The sequence below is a fragment of the Chiloscyllium plagiosum genome, chromosome 3 (genome assembly GCF_004010195.1).
Source record: "Chiloscyllium plagiosum isolate BGI_BamShark_2017 chromosome 3, ASM401019v2, whole genome shotgun sequence".
In the NCBI taxonomy this organism is placed as follows: Eukaryota; Metazoa; Chordata; class Chondrichthyes; order Orectolobiformes; family Hemiscylliidae; genus Chiloscyllium; species Chiloscyllium plagiosum.
This window is the reverse complement of record NC_057712.1, coordinates 83,705,730-83,722,510: the sequence shown is the minus strand read 5'-3', so window position 1 is coordinate 83,722,510 and position 16,781 is coordinate 83,705,730. Positions and strand designations below refer to the sequence as shown.

Here is a 16,781-nt window from a genome sequence, read left to right as displayed (position 1 = left end):
GGCGAGAGAGGGCGAGAGAGGGCGAGAGAGGGCGAGAGAGGGCGAGAGAGGGCGAGAGAGGGCGAGAGAGGGCGAGAGAGGGCGAGAGAGGGCGAGAGAGGGCGAGAGAGGGCGAGAGAGGGCGAGAGAGGGCGAGAGAGGGCGAGAGAGGGCGAGAGAGGGCGAGAGAGGGCGAGAGAGGGCGAGAGAGGGCGAGAGAGGGCGAGAGAGGGCGAGAGAGGGCGAGAGAGGGCGAGAGAGGGCGAGAGAGGGCGAGAGAGGGCGAGAGAGGGCGAGAGAGGGCGAGAGAGGGCGAGAGAGGGCGAGAGAGGGCGAGAGAGGGCGAGAGGGGGCGAGAGGGGGCGAGAGAGGGCGAGAGAGGGCGAGAGAGGGAGCTTTGAACCTAAGAAGTTGTGACCTAATCAGCAAAAACAGGATGGAGAGTAAAATAAAAGTATATAGGATATATATAAATATGTCAAAGCTCTACCACATTTTGATGATAAAGATGTTGAAGCTTTCTTTATTTCATTTGAAAAACTGGCTAGGCAGAAGAAGTGGCCTGAGGATTTATGGGTAATGCTAGTTCAGACTAAATTGGTAGGCAGAGCGAATGAGATATTCGCCGCATTGTCAGATGAGGTATGAAGAGATTAAACAGGCAACTTTAAGTGCTTATGAATTGTACCAGAAGCATATAGGCAGTGGCTCAGAAACACAAAGAAGGAACCAGGTCAGACTTATGTTGAGTTCGGAAGAATTAAACATAGTCAATTTGATCAATGGGTGCGTGCTTTGAAAACAGATAGGACATTTGAGGCTCCAAGAGCGATTATTCTGCTGGAGGAGTTTAAAAACTCACTTCCAGGGATGGTAAGAATTCACGTGGAGGAACAGAAAGCTCAGGAAATGAGAAGAGCAGCAGAATTAGCAGATGAATACATGTTGGTGCATAAGACAAGCTTCTGGCCAGAATTTCGTCCTGTGAGGAATAGAAGATGGGAGAAGGGGAGATCCTACACTACTAAACCAAGAGTAGAGAGCACTGGTAAGATTTTAACCACAGGATAAAGAAGAAGCCCAAGAGGGTAGAAAGGAGGTGAAAGGCCTCAGCACGGTGATAAAGTGGAATATGTAAAGTCATAGTGCTGGTCGTTAAAGAAAGGTGCTGTGGGAAAAGATGTGGTAAAAGAAGCTAAGCCAGGGGCATTAGTGAAGGTAGTAAAGGAGACCCCAAGAGCCAAGGAGCTGCAGGAGAGTGCACAGCCGAGGCAGGGGCTGGGTATGGAGTTAGTACCTGATCTCCATAAAGAATTCACCTCAGAAATAACAGGGGGAGAGGGGCAAGTAGTTATAATTTTGAGAGATACAGGATCTAACCAGTCGCTGATAGTAAGGGGCGAGCAAATATGCCTGACAGTGTGATAATTTATGGGACAGATAGACAGAAATTTAGCATTTCCCTACGTAAGATCAAGTTGGAGTGCCAACTTCAGACTGGTGAAGTTACAGTGGGAGTGATTGAGTGTCAGTTCTAGGAATTCAGTTTGTTCTTGGAAATGATTTGGCAAGATCCAAGGTGGGAATGACACTCCTTGTTGTGGAGAAGCCCAATGAAGCCCAAGAAACTTAGGAGTTAAAACACAAATATCCTGGTATTTTCCCAGACTGTGTGGTAACCAGATCCCATTGGGGGCAGCACAGTGGTGCCGTGGTTAGCACTGCTGCCTCAGACAATCAAGGTCCCAGGTTAGATTCCAGCCCTGGGCGACTGTCAGTGTGGAGTTTGCACATTCGCCCTGTGTCTGCGTGGGTTTCCTCCAGGTGCTCCGGTTTCCTCCCACAGTCCAAAGGTGTGCAGGTCAGGTGAATTGGCCATGCTAAATTGCCCATAGTGTTAGGTGCATTAGTCAGGGGGGGGTGTCACTCTTCGGAGGGACTTGTTGGCCCGAAGAACTTGTTTCCACACTGTAGGGAATCTAATCATCAGTCACAACATGAAGCAAAAAGTAAAGAGAAAGACGAAAGAGCCAAGGTTCAATTAGCAGATGCCCTGTTTGATGTAATGGTGCAGGAAAAACCTAAACAGGCAGAGGATCAGACAGAAATGTTTAGTTCTGAAAAGCTAAGAGACTTGCAACAGCAAGACAAGAAGATAAAAGCTAAATATGTGGATGCGTACTCTGAAAAAGAGGCAGAGAGCATTCCTCAGGGTTATTTTCTTAAAGATAGAATCCTCAGACAGAAATGGGCACCACAGCAGGTTAGTGCAGAGGAGAAATGGGCCAAAGTGCACTAGATTGTGTTGCTGGTAGCAGACAGGAAGTGTTATGGGTAGCACATGAACTACCGGTAGGAGGTCACCTAGGGATATGAAAGACTCAGGTTAAGGTACAAAAACATTTTTCTTGGCCTGGAATGCACAAGGATGCGGTTAACTTTTGACCAAGGATATAGGTGTCATACATGCCAAATGGTAGGTAAACCAAAGGCTGTAAAAAAAAAAAAAAGCACTTTTGTTGCCAATTCCTACATTTGAAGAACCTTTCACACGGGTTATAATTGATTGTGTAGGTCCCCTCCTGAAAACTAAAAGTGGGAACCACTACTGGTTAACCATAATGGATGCGTCTACCAGGTTTCCGAAGGCAATTCCATTACGGAATTTCAAGGCAAAAAAGGTGGTAGAGGGGTTAGTAGCTTTCATCACACGGTATGAGCTACCCAAAGAGATTCAGTTGGACCAAGGGTCAAATTTTAGTGCTAGGCTGTTCAAGGAAGTTATGGGTAGCTTAGGTATACAGCACTTTAAATCCAGTGCGTTGACATCCTGAATCCCAGGGAGCTTTAGAAAGTGGCATCAGACCTTGAAGATCATGTTGAGAGCATACTATCAGGACTACCTGAATGACTGGGATAAAGGTATTCCATCGTATTGTTTGCCATTAGAGATGCTCCAAACGATTCAGTTTACTCCCTTTGAGTTAATATTCGGTCATGAAGTGAGGGGACCTTTGAAATTAATTAAAGAAAAATTGACCGGACCAAAGTCCGAGATCTCACTATTAGATTATGTATTGGAGGTGAGGGAGAGATTAAATCAAGTAGGTGAGTTAGCTAAACAGCACCTAAAGGGGGCACAGTGTAGAATGAAGCAGGTGGCAGATAGAAACTCTCTGCGACTAATGCTATTGTGTACAAAGCAGATGTTGGGAATACTGCTCTGATAAAACAGCAGCCCTATCGGCTTAATCCTCTCAATGCCAGACAGGTCCGGATGGAGGTGGAGGCCATGCCCGAGGAGGACATCATCGAACCAAGCCACAGCGAGTGGAATTCGCCGATCATTTTCGTTCCCAAACTGGATGGGACTTAACGATTCTGCATGAATTATTGGAAGGTCAACACTGTTACAAAATCTGACTCATATCCAATTCTTAGATTGGAGGACTGTACCAAGAGAGTCAGACAAGCCAGTTACATCACCAAGTTGGACTTCATGCATGGTTACTGGCAGGTACCTTTATCAGAGACGGCGAAATAAATTTCTGCGTTTGTAACCCCAAATGGGCTATATCAGTTTAAAGTGATGCCCTTTGGAATGAAGAACACCCACCACATTCCAAAGACTCACGAACAGAGTTGTGGCTGTGTTAACAAACTGTGCAGTCTATTTGGATGATGTTGTGATCTTTAGTAAGTCTTGGAAAGATCACATGGTACAGTTGGCAAAGCTCTTTGAACGACTAAGAGAAGCAAAACTGGCGATAAACTTAAATAAAACTGCATTCGCGAAAGCAGAGTTGTTGTTCTTGGGACATAACATCGGTCATGGAAGGTTGACCCCACAGAATGCAAAGATGAAGGCTATCCAGGAATTTCCATGACCAACCTTGAAGAAAGAGGTGCTTCGATCCTTAGGACTCAGCGGATTCTATCAAAAGCTTGTTCCAAACTTCAGCAGTGTAGTAGTACCGTTAACCAATTTGCTGAAGAAGAACATAAACGGTGTCCACAAATGGTGGACAGAACCATGTCAGGAGGCATTCAACCATTTGAAATCGATATTAACCACCAAACCAGTTTTATCTAACCAAACTTTTAAAACCTTTTAAAGTCACCATCGATGCTAGTGACACTGGAATTGAAGCTGTATTCCTTCAGGAAATTGAGGATGGGATTGAACTGCCAGTTGGTTACTTTTCGAAGATGATCAACATCCACCGGAGGAAATACTCCACAATCAAAAGGAACTATTGAGTTTGGTACTGACTTGACAGCATTTTAATGTGTTTGTCACGAACAATGTGTCGGAGATGATTGTGTACACTGACCATAATCCGCTTACATTCTTAGAATGTTTTAAAGATTAGAATATGAGAGTATTTCATTGGAGTCTTATGTTACAGACTTCTAATTTAAAAATCTTATATGTTGTGGGTCAGAAGAATGCAATCGCAGACATATTATCACGGATTTAAATGATAGAGTTTACATGAGGTTTGTCTTTATTCAATGTTTTATGTATATATACACAGGTATATGGGAAGACGTTAAGGTAACTTATATGAAGCTTATCTGTATGTGTTTAAAAAAATGAAGCTATCTTTTCATTATGATGGTTCATTTTATCTTAAGAGGGGAGGTGTGATGAAGATGTGGGTGTATCTTTTAGAGAGTTAAAAACAGCAGAACAACTGAATCCGAGTACCAGGTGTACTCAAAGATGGTAACAATGTAACACTGAGTCGAACCACTTGATTAGTTTGTTGCTTAGAGACAAAAACAAAATTGAAATTGGCCTATCAGTTTAAATTATACCCAAAACATCAAACTCCAATCAAGATTAAATTGAGTATATTGACAATCTTGAAAACCAATGACACAATTGGATGCTCTGGAGTATAAGTTCAGGGAAAATTGAATAGTTGAGGGGAGAACTGCCACTGCAGGTAAACAGACTGCTTGAAAATAGCTCGCTCTTAAAAGTATCGTTTTGATCAGTAACCTGTAATGCAGAAATTCCTAACAAGGAGAAAAGACGACACAGGAAGATCTAAAGACAAACAGAACCAACAGCTGCCTGGTTTTGAGATAAGAAGTGTTGTTTTGTAAATTTTAATTGGGAGTTTTATTGGACTAGTATTATAGAAGGGAAGGTAAAAAATGGGTTAGAGAAAGAAATTGTAAATAGTGGTTAGTTAATTATTCTCTGTTATACTTTAAATAGTTCTTTATGTTTACAGATTACTGCATGGGATAAATCTTTTCTGTGTTGCTGGTTTTAAATTAAGCAGGAGAGTTTACGCCATGTCGTAACACATGTACTTATTCAAATGTCTTATAAAGGTTTTAACTATCTGTATCCATCACTTCCTCGGGCAGTTCATTCCACATACAAACCAGCCTGTGTTAAAAATGTTACCCCCATGTCCTTTTTTGAATCTTTCTCCACTCACCTGAAAAATATGCCCCTAGTTTTAAACTGCCTACCTTAGGTAAAAGATCCTTGGTATTCATCTTATCTATGCCCTTCCTGATTTTAGTGTCAACCCTCAACCTCCTATTCTCCAGTGAAAAAAATTCCAGCTTATCTTTAGTACTCAAACTTTTCATTCCCAGCAACACTGCCACCGTGGGCGGCACGGTGGCTAGCACTGCCAGAGACCCGGGTTCAATTCCCGCCTCAGGCGACTGACTGTGTGGAGTTTGCACGTTCTCCCCGTGTCTGCGTGGGTTTCCTCCGGGTGCTCCGGTTTCCTCCCACAGTCCAAAGATGTGCAGGTCAGGTGAATTGGCCATGCTAAATTGTCCGTCGTGTTAGATAAGGGATAAATGTAGGGGTATGGGTGGGTTGCGCTTCGGCGGGGCGGTGTGGACTTGTTGGGCCGAAGGGCCTGTTTCCACACTGTAAGTAATCTAATCTAATTATTCTAAATCTTTTCTGAACCTTTTCCAAATTAATAATATTCTTCCTATAGCAGGAATACCATAATTTACACAGTACTCCAAAAGAGGACTTATCAGCATCCTGGTGAAAGTGAGGACTGCAGGTGCTGGAGGTTAGAGTCGAGAGTGTGGTGCTGGAAAAACACAGCAGGTCAGGCAGCAACTGAGGAGCAGGAAAAATCGACATTTCGGACAAAAGCCGAATGAGGAATGAGGATTTATCAGCATCAGGTACAATCTCAACATGATGCCCCAACTCCTATACTCAAAAGTTCTAAGCAACGAAGGCAAGCGTGCGAAATGTGTTCTCAACTATCCTGTCTACACGTTTCAAAGAATTACGTACCTGAACCCCTAGGGCTCTCTGTTCTACAAAATTACCCAGGGCCCTACTGTTAATTATTTAAGTCCTGCCCTTACTTATTTTACCAAAATGTAGTACTTTATATTTGCAATAATACAGTCCAATTTTAGATTAGATTAGATTAGATTAGATTAGATTAGATTACTTACAGTGTGGAAACAGGCCCTTCGGCCCAACAAGTCCACACCGACCCGCCGAAGCGTAACCCACCCATACCCCTACATTTACCCCTTTCCCTAACACTACGGGCAATTTAGCATGGCCAATTCACCTGACTTGCACATCTTTGGACTGTGGGAGGAAACCGGAGCCCCCGGAGGAAACCCACGCAGACACGGGGAGAACGTGCAAACTCCACACAGTCAGTCGCCTGAGTCGGGAATTGAACCCGGGTCTCTAGCGCTGCGAGGCAGCAGTGCTAACCACTGTGCCACCGTGCCGCCCACAAAAGTCCTTCAGCCCAACAAAGCCACTCTGAAGAGTAACCCTCCCAGACCCCATTGCCCTACCCTATATTTGCCCCGACCTCACCTACACATTGGTGAACACTACATGCAATTTAGCACAGTCAATTCACCTAACCTACACATCTTTGAACTGTGGGAGGAAACCAGAGCACCCAGAGTAAACCCACACATACACACAGGCATTGGCCCATGGCTGGAATTGAACCCAGGTCCCTGATGCTGTGAGGCAGCAGTGCTAACCACTGAGCCATTGTGCTGCCTTTAATAGTAGCCAGAAGAACCAAAAGAAAACCAATACTTTTCTTTGAAAAGCAACAAATGATTTTAATCAGGAATGTACAGTAAAAGGGATGTAGAAGCAGAATTTCTTAATGGTTTTCAAATGGAACAGGATAAGTGGGGGCAAAAGATAGGTGAATATGACTAATTGGACTGCCTTTCAAATGACTAGTCAGAATGATAGATCAAATGGCCTTTTCTATGCATTATTCGAAAGAAATAATAGTGAGTTTTCAAGAGAGAAACAGAAATAGCAAAATGGAGGCAACAACCGATACTTCTAATTCAGGAATTCAGGTAAGGTTCTGGGGACCTGAGTTTGAATTCTGCCTTGGCAGATGGTGGAATTTGAATTCAATAAAAAAATCTATAATTAAGAATCTTCTCACGCCAATGCAACCATTGTTGACTGTTGAAGAAAAACCCATCTGGCTCACAAAATCCTACAGAGCAGAAAATCTGCCATCCTCACCTGACCTGGCCTACACCCGACTCCAGATCCTGGCTAAGCTGTTGAAATGCAGCTGGAACACTGGTATCTACCCAACAATGTGACAAATAGCCCAGGTATAACCTGCTCATAAAAATTAGGACAAATCCAACCTGGCCAATTATCTCCCCATCCATCTATACTCAATCATCAGGAAAGTGATGGAAGGCGTAATCAACCTGCTCACCAACGCTCAGTTTAGTTTCTGCTAGGACCATTCAGTTTGTGACCTCATTACAGCCTTGGTACAAACTTGGACAAAGGCACTGAATTCCAGAGATGAGATGGGAGTGACAGCCCTTGACATCAAGGTTGCAGCAGACCCAGAGTGGCATCTAGGAGTCCTAGCAAAACTGAAATCAAGGGGAAAACTCTCTGCTGGTTGGAGGCATACCTGGCACACTGTAGGATGATTATGGTTGCTGGAAATTAGTCATCTCAGATCCATGACGTCTCTGTGCAAGTTCCTCAGATTAGTGTTCTAGGCCCAACCATTTTCAAATGCTTCATCAAAGACTTTCCCTACATCATAAATTCAGATGTTGGGATGTTCACTGATGATTGCACAACGTTCAGCACTACTTCTGAGTCCTCAGATTCTGATGCAGTCCATGTTCAAATGCAACAAGATCTGGACAATATCCAGGTTTGGGCTGACAAATGGCAAGTAAGGTTTATGCCACACAGATGTCAGGCAATGACCATCTTCAATTAGAGAAAATCTAATCACTACCACTTGGTAATCAGTGGGGTTGCCAACACTCAATCACCCACTATCAACATCCTGGAGGTAACCATTGACCAGAAACTCAAATGGACTCACCATTAGAATACAGTGGCTACAACAGCAGGTCAGAGGCTAGGAATACTGTCACAAGCAACGCATCTCCTGACTCTCCAAAGCCATCTACAAGGCACAAGTCAGGAGTCTGATCGAACACACCTCACTTGCCTGAATGGGTGCCGTACCAAAAACATACAAGAAGCTTGACACCATCCACGTCAGAGCAGCCTGCTTGATTTTCACCGCATCCATTCCCTCCATCACTGGTGCTCAGCAGCATGTTATCTCTGCAAGATGCACTGCAGAAATTTAACAAAGATTCTGATACAGCATCTTCAAAACCCATGACCACTTCCATTTAAAGGGACAAGAGTAGTAGATGCATGGGAACACCATCACCTATAGCTTCCCCTCCAAGCCATTCACCATCCTGACTTGGAAATACATGACTGCTCTTTCACTGTCACTGGGTCAAAATCCTGGAAATCTTTCCCTAAGGGCATTGTGGGTGAACCCACAGCAGGTGGATTGCAGCAGTTCAAGAAGGCAGCTCATCACCACCTTCGCCACACAGGGAATGGGCAACAAGTGACTCAAAAAAATTGTTCACCAACAAATTACAAGTGAAACAGAGGCAAGACACTGATTCAGAGTTTATTCTGAAAATGCTGCTCTAATCAGCTGCTGTCTAATAATAGCGAGAATTCTAGGACAGGAGATGGTTAGAAAGAGGACAAATAAGGATATGCTTGGAATTAGAAAAAAGACAAAGTGTAATGAAAGTCTGCACATTTGAATAGAATATCAGAGCAGTTTTATGCTGCCAATGAACAACGGTTGCAGTTAAAAAGCTCACCAATGTTAATCTTCCAGATTCAGTAAAGAAGAATGACAGGCTGAACCCACAGTAATATAACTGTTGAGGTGATTTAAAAAGAACAAAAACAGACAACCTTGTATTTTACATTTGTTACAAGCGACTTTGCAAGAGGAGTCTTTTTTCTAAGAATACTTTGTTTCCAAAACAATTGCCAAATTTGTACCAATTCGGCAAGTTTCTGGCTGTGGAAGCTAAATAATTAGCATTGCATATCGCACGACAATTATGGAAAAATAATCCTTTTAAACAACAGTCTTTTGAAGTGCTTTTAAAATACTCATTAGCTACTTTGACTATCAACATAGCGATAATTATGCAGGTAGTTATGTTATTTTAATGTTATATTACTCAATTAGAAAGCAATTCAAATGGTAAGTAAAGATTTATCCTAATCACTCATTGTTCAAAATATATTTAAAGTATGTTTCATTTGTTAAATACGAGAAAACAAGGAAGTTTAAATTTTTCAAGAGGAAGTCAGAGGAGAAGGTTAAAAGAAATACTTTAAGGACTTAATATTGTAGCATGCATTACCATAACAGACAACTGAGACAAATACAATTAAAACTGGTAGAAAAGTATTGACAGTACCAGGTCAAAGAGAGAATATTGAATTAGAGGAGACAGCTCTAGCTATGTTATAGGTTGATAAGCCAAATAATTAGTGTTCTGATTGGTACAATTTATGAACCTTTATAATATTTTTAATCTTCAAAGAAACTATGAAATTAAGCTCAAGCCTGGAATATGTCAAATCAAATGATGACCATGAAAATTTGGATACCATATTGCAGATCACAATTTTACAGTTTTAGAACTACAAGAAAACCAAATTGAGTGCTTTGATTAGTTTTCATTGCAGAAACTAAAAGTATAGCTGTTTGCACACTAGTACTTCAACCTAAGTTCAAATCAGTGACAAGACCTCAATACAAAATTGCTTGCAAGAATCAAGAGGGGAATTTTCTACAACTTTGCCTAAATCGACCTACTTTTTTTTATATCAATTCATTTCCCTCAAAAGAACGCAAACTGAGCTCTGGTAATGGGCATTGCTGCTGCACATAAACCTTGGAGTTTCACACAGAAGGGTAAAAAATACAGGGAATCCTGTGACTGTAGGAGAAGCAATATACATGGGGTGGTACAGTTTTAAAGATCATGGCGGGCTTAATAGATAGTCTTTTCCCCGTTTCCCTTTCCTTTGTACTTTCATAAGAGTCTGCTAATTGGTAAATAGTAATAGATAAATGGGAATGGACTCAGAGACTGAGTCACATGAATAAGATGGCTTCTAAAAAGGCAACAGGAGATATTGAAGAGGAGGTTTGATTTGGTGGGAAGTAGGAAATTGTTATGACAAAGTCTGTGGACGTTTTCCAAAATCTTGTTGGAGATGAATATGGAAAAGGTAGGGCAGACAGGTTTAAGGTGCCACTTTATAGAGAAAAATGAATTATAACATATCTTAACTATATGATGCTGAACTATTGTACAGGAGGGAGGAGAGAGGGGCCAGGTAGTATCATATACATTCCAGCCAGATCAGAAGATGGAGGGGCAGTGGTTCAAGCTGATCTGATGGATAGCTAAGCAACTGTACACCAATAATGCAAGCCTGCAACATGTCTTGGATCTGTAGTTTCTAAAGGGAGCCAGGCAAAACAGAAAAAATAATCATGGATGTGAGATAATGACTGAATAGTTCCAAAGCATTGTGATGAATGGAGGATTGGATAGTTTGGTATTTGCAATTGACTACTTTTTGCCTCAATATTTCTCACACTCCAACACATAATACTGGAATTCAAAGTGAGAGAGGTAAACCGTAGGGGAGAAATAAGGGTAACAGTTTTCACACAGAGGGTGGTGGCTATCTGGATTACACTGTCATTGGATAGTGGAAGCAAACATGCTAGCAATGTTTAAAGTGTAACTTGATAGAATGTGAATGGAAGGCAAACAAGAGGGATAGAAATCGCGTATGGGCAATAAGTAGTGGGTCTAAATAAGGATCAAGATTTGATGCAAGCTTGGTAGGCCTAAAGGCCTGTTCCTGTACTTTATTGCATTGTATTGTATAATAAATCAATGTCAAGGTATCTTCTGTACAAATTAAAATGGAAAACCTTGCCTTCCTATTTGACTTACAATATTGTCAGGCTTGTTTTGTGCTCTGAAAATCATATTCATTGTATAAATCTTTAAGGGCTTGAAAGCTGTGAAAAATTGCTGTGATCAACATGAACAGTTTGTGAATACTGATCTGAAAAAACTCACTTGTCAATGATGTACTTCAAATTACTATATAAAGTGTTTTCTCTCCCTTCATATGGTTCAATGTGGAAGGTGACCTTTGAAAATAAAAAGATTACAATTATCAGAGGTCTAGACACTTTTTATTTCAGAATAATTACACAACTACATCACAATACAGCAGTGCTCAACTTTAAAGTGAAATTTTTAAATACTCCCCTTGGGTTAGAATGGTTTCCAACTTGTCTTGCAGCTTTTTGGATTTGATGTTATTCCATTATGAAAAACAATGAATACTCTTGGCAGCCTCATGAAGAATGATCAATGAATGCTGATGACTAAAATATGTAAGTACGCAAAAGAAAACCCAAAAATGGATGCAAAGACATTTCAAAGGCCAAATAAAGGAGCTCAAAGTACATTAGGTATTATATACTGAGGGATCACTTAATCCCATATTGCAAGCTTGGTAAGTTTTAATGGAGTTCTTTTACTACTTTATCAACAATAAAGAAAGACTGATTTCTAGTGCCTGTTACAGTAGTGATAAAACTTAATTACAACACTAAGGTCAAGAAGCTAAAGTGGTGAAAAAACAAAAATATCGATCCAAAATCTATTATCAGTGAAGTTATGATGAATAAAATATGCAATGTTTTTCCCGAAGCTTGTTAACTGAAGAACAGACAGATAAAAAGCATTCATTTTGTTCCACTGACAGTCACTGAATATCCCAAAGTTGTACAGCCAACAGTACATTTTAAAAGTGTAGTCACTGCTCTATTGTTGGAAACATGGCAGCAAATTTGCTTACAATAAAGTCCAGCAAATGGCCAAGTGATAATGACTAGATGTTGCATGAGGTATGAAATTGGCATATAGAATTGAGAGAACACCAATGTCTTTAATCAGAAAAGAGCTCGATGTGCTTAGAATTAATGACTCATCTGAAATTGCAGGAGTGCTGCTTTGCTGGAGTACCTACCTCTCTGTACCACTATATGTACCAACCCCACACAAGAATGAATCTCATTCTGTCACACCAGCATCTCTGCTTACCTGAAGCACAACTTTCATCTGCTCCTTCCCTATGATCTCCCTCTACCCACCCTGAATTCCGACAGAAATCTTTCCCCATCACTTTTTTTCTCCCCAGATTTCCCACCTGTATTGTTCAAGTAATCCATACTTTTGGACTTCTCAGAAGACTAATCAAATAACACCAAGTTATTAGCATGATCTGTGTCTAAGACACAGAATAAAGCCAATCAGTCTATGCTTGTTATAGAGTCATAGAGATGTACAGCATGAAAACAGACACTTTGGTCCAACCCGTCCATGCCGACCAGATATCCCAACCCAATCTATTATGTTCCATATAAGTCTCTTGCCTTTCCACTAAACTTAACCCTATTAACTTGAGCTTTCTTTTTTTCACAATAAGATTAATCTAACTTCCCCCAAATGTATTTGCGATATTCAGATATTTCAAGTAAGTTCCACAATAAAAATTTAGAATCGTTAACATAATCCCTTTGATCTCGATCTGTCCCCTGTTTCAATCATCAATTGGTCTGTACAAATTTATTACCCGAGATTTGACCTGCTCACTGCACTTGAGAGTTTTATCGAGAGAAACTGGCCTATGGCACGCTTGGCTAGTAAGTGAAAAGATCCATTGGAGGTCTTGGAGAAAACAGATATAAAAGTGCTTTAAATAGAAATACTAAATTACAAGCTAAACAACTAAACAAAGTACTGTATTCAATAGGACTTAGAGCTGATGGTGTTTTGAAGTTCTGCAAGTTTTTGATGATTTCTTTAGACTGACAACAAATAAATTTTGCTCTTTTAAGAATTTTAAAGGAACAATTCATAATCCAAGAGAGTCTGCAGGTAATTTCATGAATGAAATTTTCAGACGAGTGGAAAACTCTAACAATGGAGCTTGGAAATCAAAATTTAATTAAAAACAGAATTTTGTTGGGATTTCTTTTTATTACATTTATCAGTCCAAGGAAAATTTTACTTTTGAGAAAACTATATCGAGAGGAACAGCAGCAACCTTCTACCCACAAATATCACAAAAAGACAAGCGTTGAACACTGTTCAAAATGCTGCAGAGTATATGAACAGCATTGTTGTCTTTGTTGGTAAAGGTTTGGGTCCCAAAGGAATAATGGCCTTAATTTGGCTGAGAATCTACCTCTAATAAAAGCATGAAAGGCACAATTATCCCCAAATGAATCAACGGCGTCGAGTTCCCACATAAATTTCTTCAAATTAAAAGGCTTTGCTGGTATCATGAGTAAGGAAGGTGTTCTTCACTTCTGAAAATATTTCTTGTGCAGCTCATTAATGCTGTACTGTCTTCCTAATACTGCCACAACACTGAACTTGTCTGGCACATTTTTCTTGAAAGTGGAGATTACAGCCACGGTTCTCAGATGTGCTAATGGCCTGCTATGCAATAATTGGTTCATACTTCAGGCAACTTTGCGGGTAAACCTTTTTAAAATCCTAAACATTTACAGTTAATGGCATGTCTATAAATGGTCTGAGATCATTGGCTTCATTTTGACCTTCAGAGGCTCCAGCACACATAACACCAAGTTATTTACACTTTGAAGAATATGATTTCAGTGAACAAATAATAGCAAAGCACAAAACAAAAATGGACTTGTTATATCAATAATTGAACAAGATTTGTTAATAAATTTGACTGTGTATTAAAAAACATTGAAAAACCAAAGTCATGATAATCTAGTTCAAATTTAACTCTGAAATCTTTATAGATTAAATACATCTTAACAGTAAATAAAACCTATTTATTTAAAAACAAATTACCTGCAATGTTGTTTTATTATCTATTTTTTATGCTTTCAAATAGGTTCAAAACGACAATTAGTATATCCTCCAGGAACTGAATCTTGATTAAATGTTATAGAAAGTTAGCTTGCTTCAAGCTGCTCATTTTACTACCATGTTATTTTGCCATCTCACACTAGATGGAACCAGATACCAGCCTTTATTCTCAAAGTCAACTGATTGAGAAATGACTTGTTTAAATGACAAACCATAATTTCAAAATAATACTGCAGAACTAATATCTAACAAAAGTCATTGATATGCCATTTAACTTTAAATAATTACAATAAAAATACCTCATGTTGCATGTGCGTTTCTTCTTTCATTTTCAAACTAGATTTCTCAAGAGCCGTCCCAAAAATGTATAACTGAAGAACCTGTTGCAGTTTCTTTATAAACTGTTTTCAAAGCTTAACTAATGTTGGAATGGTAGAATGAAGCAAGCAGAATCAGTTCTAATATCCACATGTTGTTACATCCAAATAGCTAGAATTTGCAATCCAAGAATATCAGACAGTGTTTGTCTTAAAAAATTATTTGAAGATGCTGATGTTGGGCTGGGGTGTCAAAAGTTAAAAATCACAACACCAGGTTATAGTCCAATAAGTTTATTTGGAAGCACTAGCCTTCAATGAGCTGCTCCTTCACCAAGTGGTTGTGGAGTATAGGATCATAAGATACAGAATTTATAGCACAAGTTTACAGTGTGATGTAACTGAAATTATATATTGAAAACCACCTGGATTGTTTGTTAAGTCTATCATCTTTTCGAATGACCATGTTGGTTTCAATTCTCTCTTATGTAAATCGTAGAACATTTTTAAAGTTACATTCTCAAGTGAACTTTAACAATTGGTGTCATGTCAGCCCAGATAGTGCATTTAAGGTGTGAGGTGCCCTGTGTGAGTGCCTGTGAGAGTGTGTGTGTGTGCGTGAGAGAGAGAAAAGGGGTATAAGCCTGTGAGAGGGTGCGTGTGAGCGTATGAGAGAGGGTCTGCATGTGTGCGTCTGTGTGTGCGTGTGCGCAGTGCAGTGGGGTCATCCGTAGTGTGACATGAACCCAAGGTTCAGGTTGAGGCCATCCCCATGGGTACCGAACTTGGCTATCAGCCTCTGCCTGGTCCCTTTGCATTGTTGCCTGTCCCGATGTACCGCCTTGAAGGACAGTACTTTGGGACAGGCAACAATGCAAAGTGGCCAGGCAGAGGCTGATAGCCAAGTTTGCGACCCATGGGGATAGCCTCAACTGGGACCTTGGGTCCATGTCACACTACAGGTGATCCCCAGTGCACTACACACACACACACACACACACCCCTACAGACACACACACATACACCTACAGACCCTCCCTCATACACAAGCTCTCTCTCTTATGCTCATAAATACACTTTCACACCCACACGCAACCTCCCACAGACTTATACCCCTTTATACTCATACACGTGTACACACACACACACACACTCAAGTTTGTGGGGTGAACCTGTACTTGCAGAATTATATTTTATTTTTACTCAAAAACTACATGAATCCATGTAAGATTCTGTAAATCTGTTGTTTAGATTAGAATCAGCTTGAATATTGTGGCACAGACAGTTTCATACATGGAACCTCACATCTTCAATGTATTATCTGGGCCGACATGACACCAATTGTTAAAGTTCACTTGAGAATGTAACTTTAAAAAAAGTTCTACAATTTCCATATGAAAGAATTGAAACCAGCATACTCATTTGAAAAGATAAGAGGCTTGACAAACAATCCAGGTCTTTTTCAAAATATAATTTCAGCTACAACACTGTAAGGTTTTGCTGTAAATTCTGTGTCTTATGATCTTATACTCCACAACCATCTGAAGGAGCAGCGCTCCGAAAGCTAGTGCTTCCAATTAAACCTGGTGTTGCGTGACTTTTAACTTAGTCTTATAAAAGTAATATGCATACCTCCAAAAATTAGCACAAGGGTAACAATTCCTGACAAATTGTTGGTAGTATCTTTGTGGAGAAAGTGAGGTCTGCAGATGCTGGAGATCAGAGATGGAAATGTGTTGCTGGAAAAGCGCAGCAGGTCAGGCAGCATCTAGGGAACAGGAGAATCGACGTTTCGGGCATTAGCCCTTCTTCAGGAATGAGGAAAGTTGGTCCAGCAGGCTAAGATAAAAGATAGGGAGGAGGGACTTGGGGGAAGGGTGTCGGAAATGTGATAGGTGGAAAGAGGTCAAGGTGAGGGTGATAGGTCAGACTGGGGTGGGGGCGGAGAGGTCGGGAAGAAGATTGCAGGTTAGGAAGGCGGTGCTGAATTTGATGGATTTGACTGAGACAGGCGGGGGGGAGGGGAAATGAGGAAACTGGTGAAACCCGAGTTCATCCCTTGTGGTTGGAGGGTTCCTAACCGGAAGATGAGGCGTTCTTCCTCCAACCATCGTTTCGCTGTGGTCTGACGATGGAAGAGTCCAAAGACCT

At 40.8% G+C, this 16,781-nt stretch overlaps 1 protein-coding gene across 4 annotated transcripts in view; it reads right to left on the bottom strand.

Moving 5' to 3' along the window:
* Nucleotides 1-16,781, bottom strand: part of LOC122546574 (glycoprotein endo-alpha-1,2-mannosidase-like) — a 33,445-nt gene that overhangs the window by 5,314 nt on the left and 11,350 nt on the right. For all 4 annotated transcript variants that reach the window (XM_043685263.1, XM_043685273.1, XM_043685278.1 and 1 more), the window contains one exon: nt 11,473-11,546. In XM_043685263.1, coding sequence (XP_043541198.1) covers nt 11,473-11,546 — 74 coding nt within the window. The remainder of the gene's footprint in view (nt 1-11,472; nt 11,547-16,781) is intronic.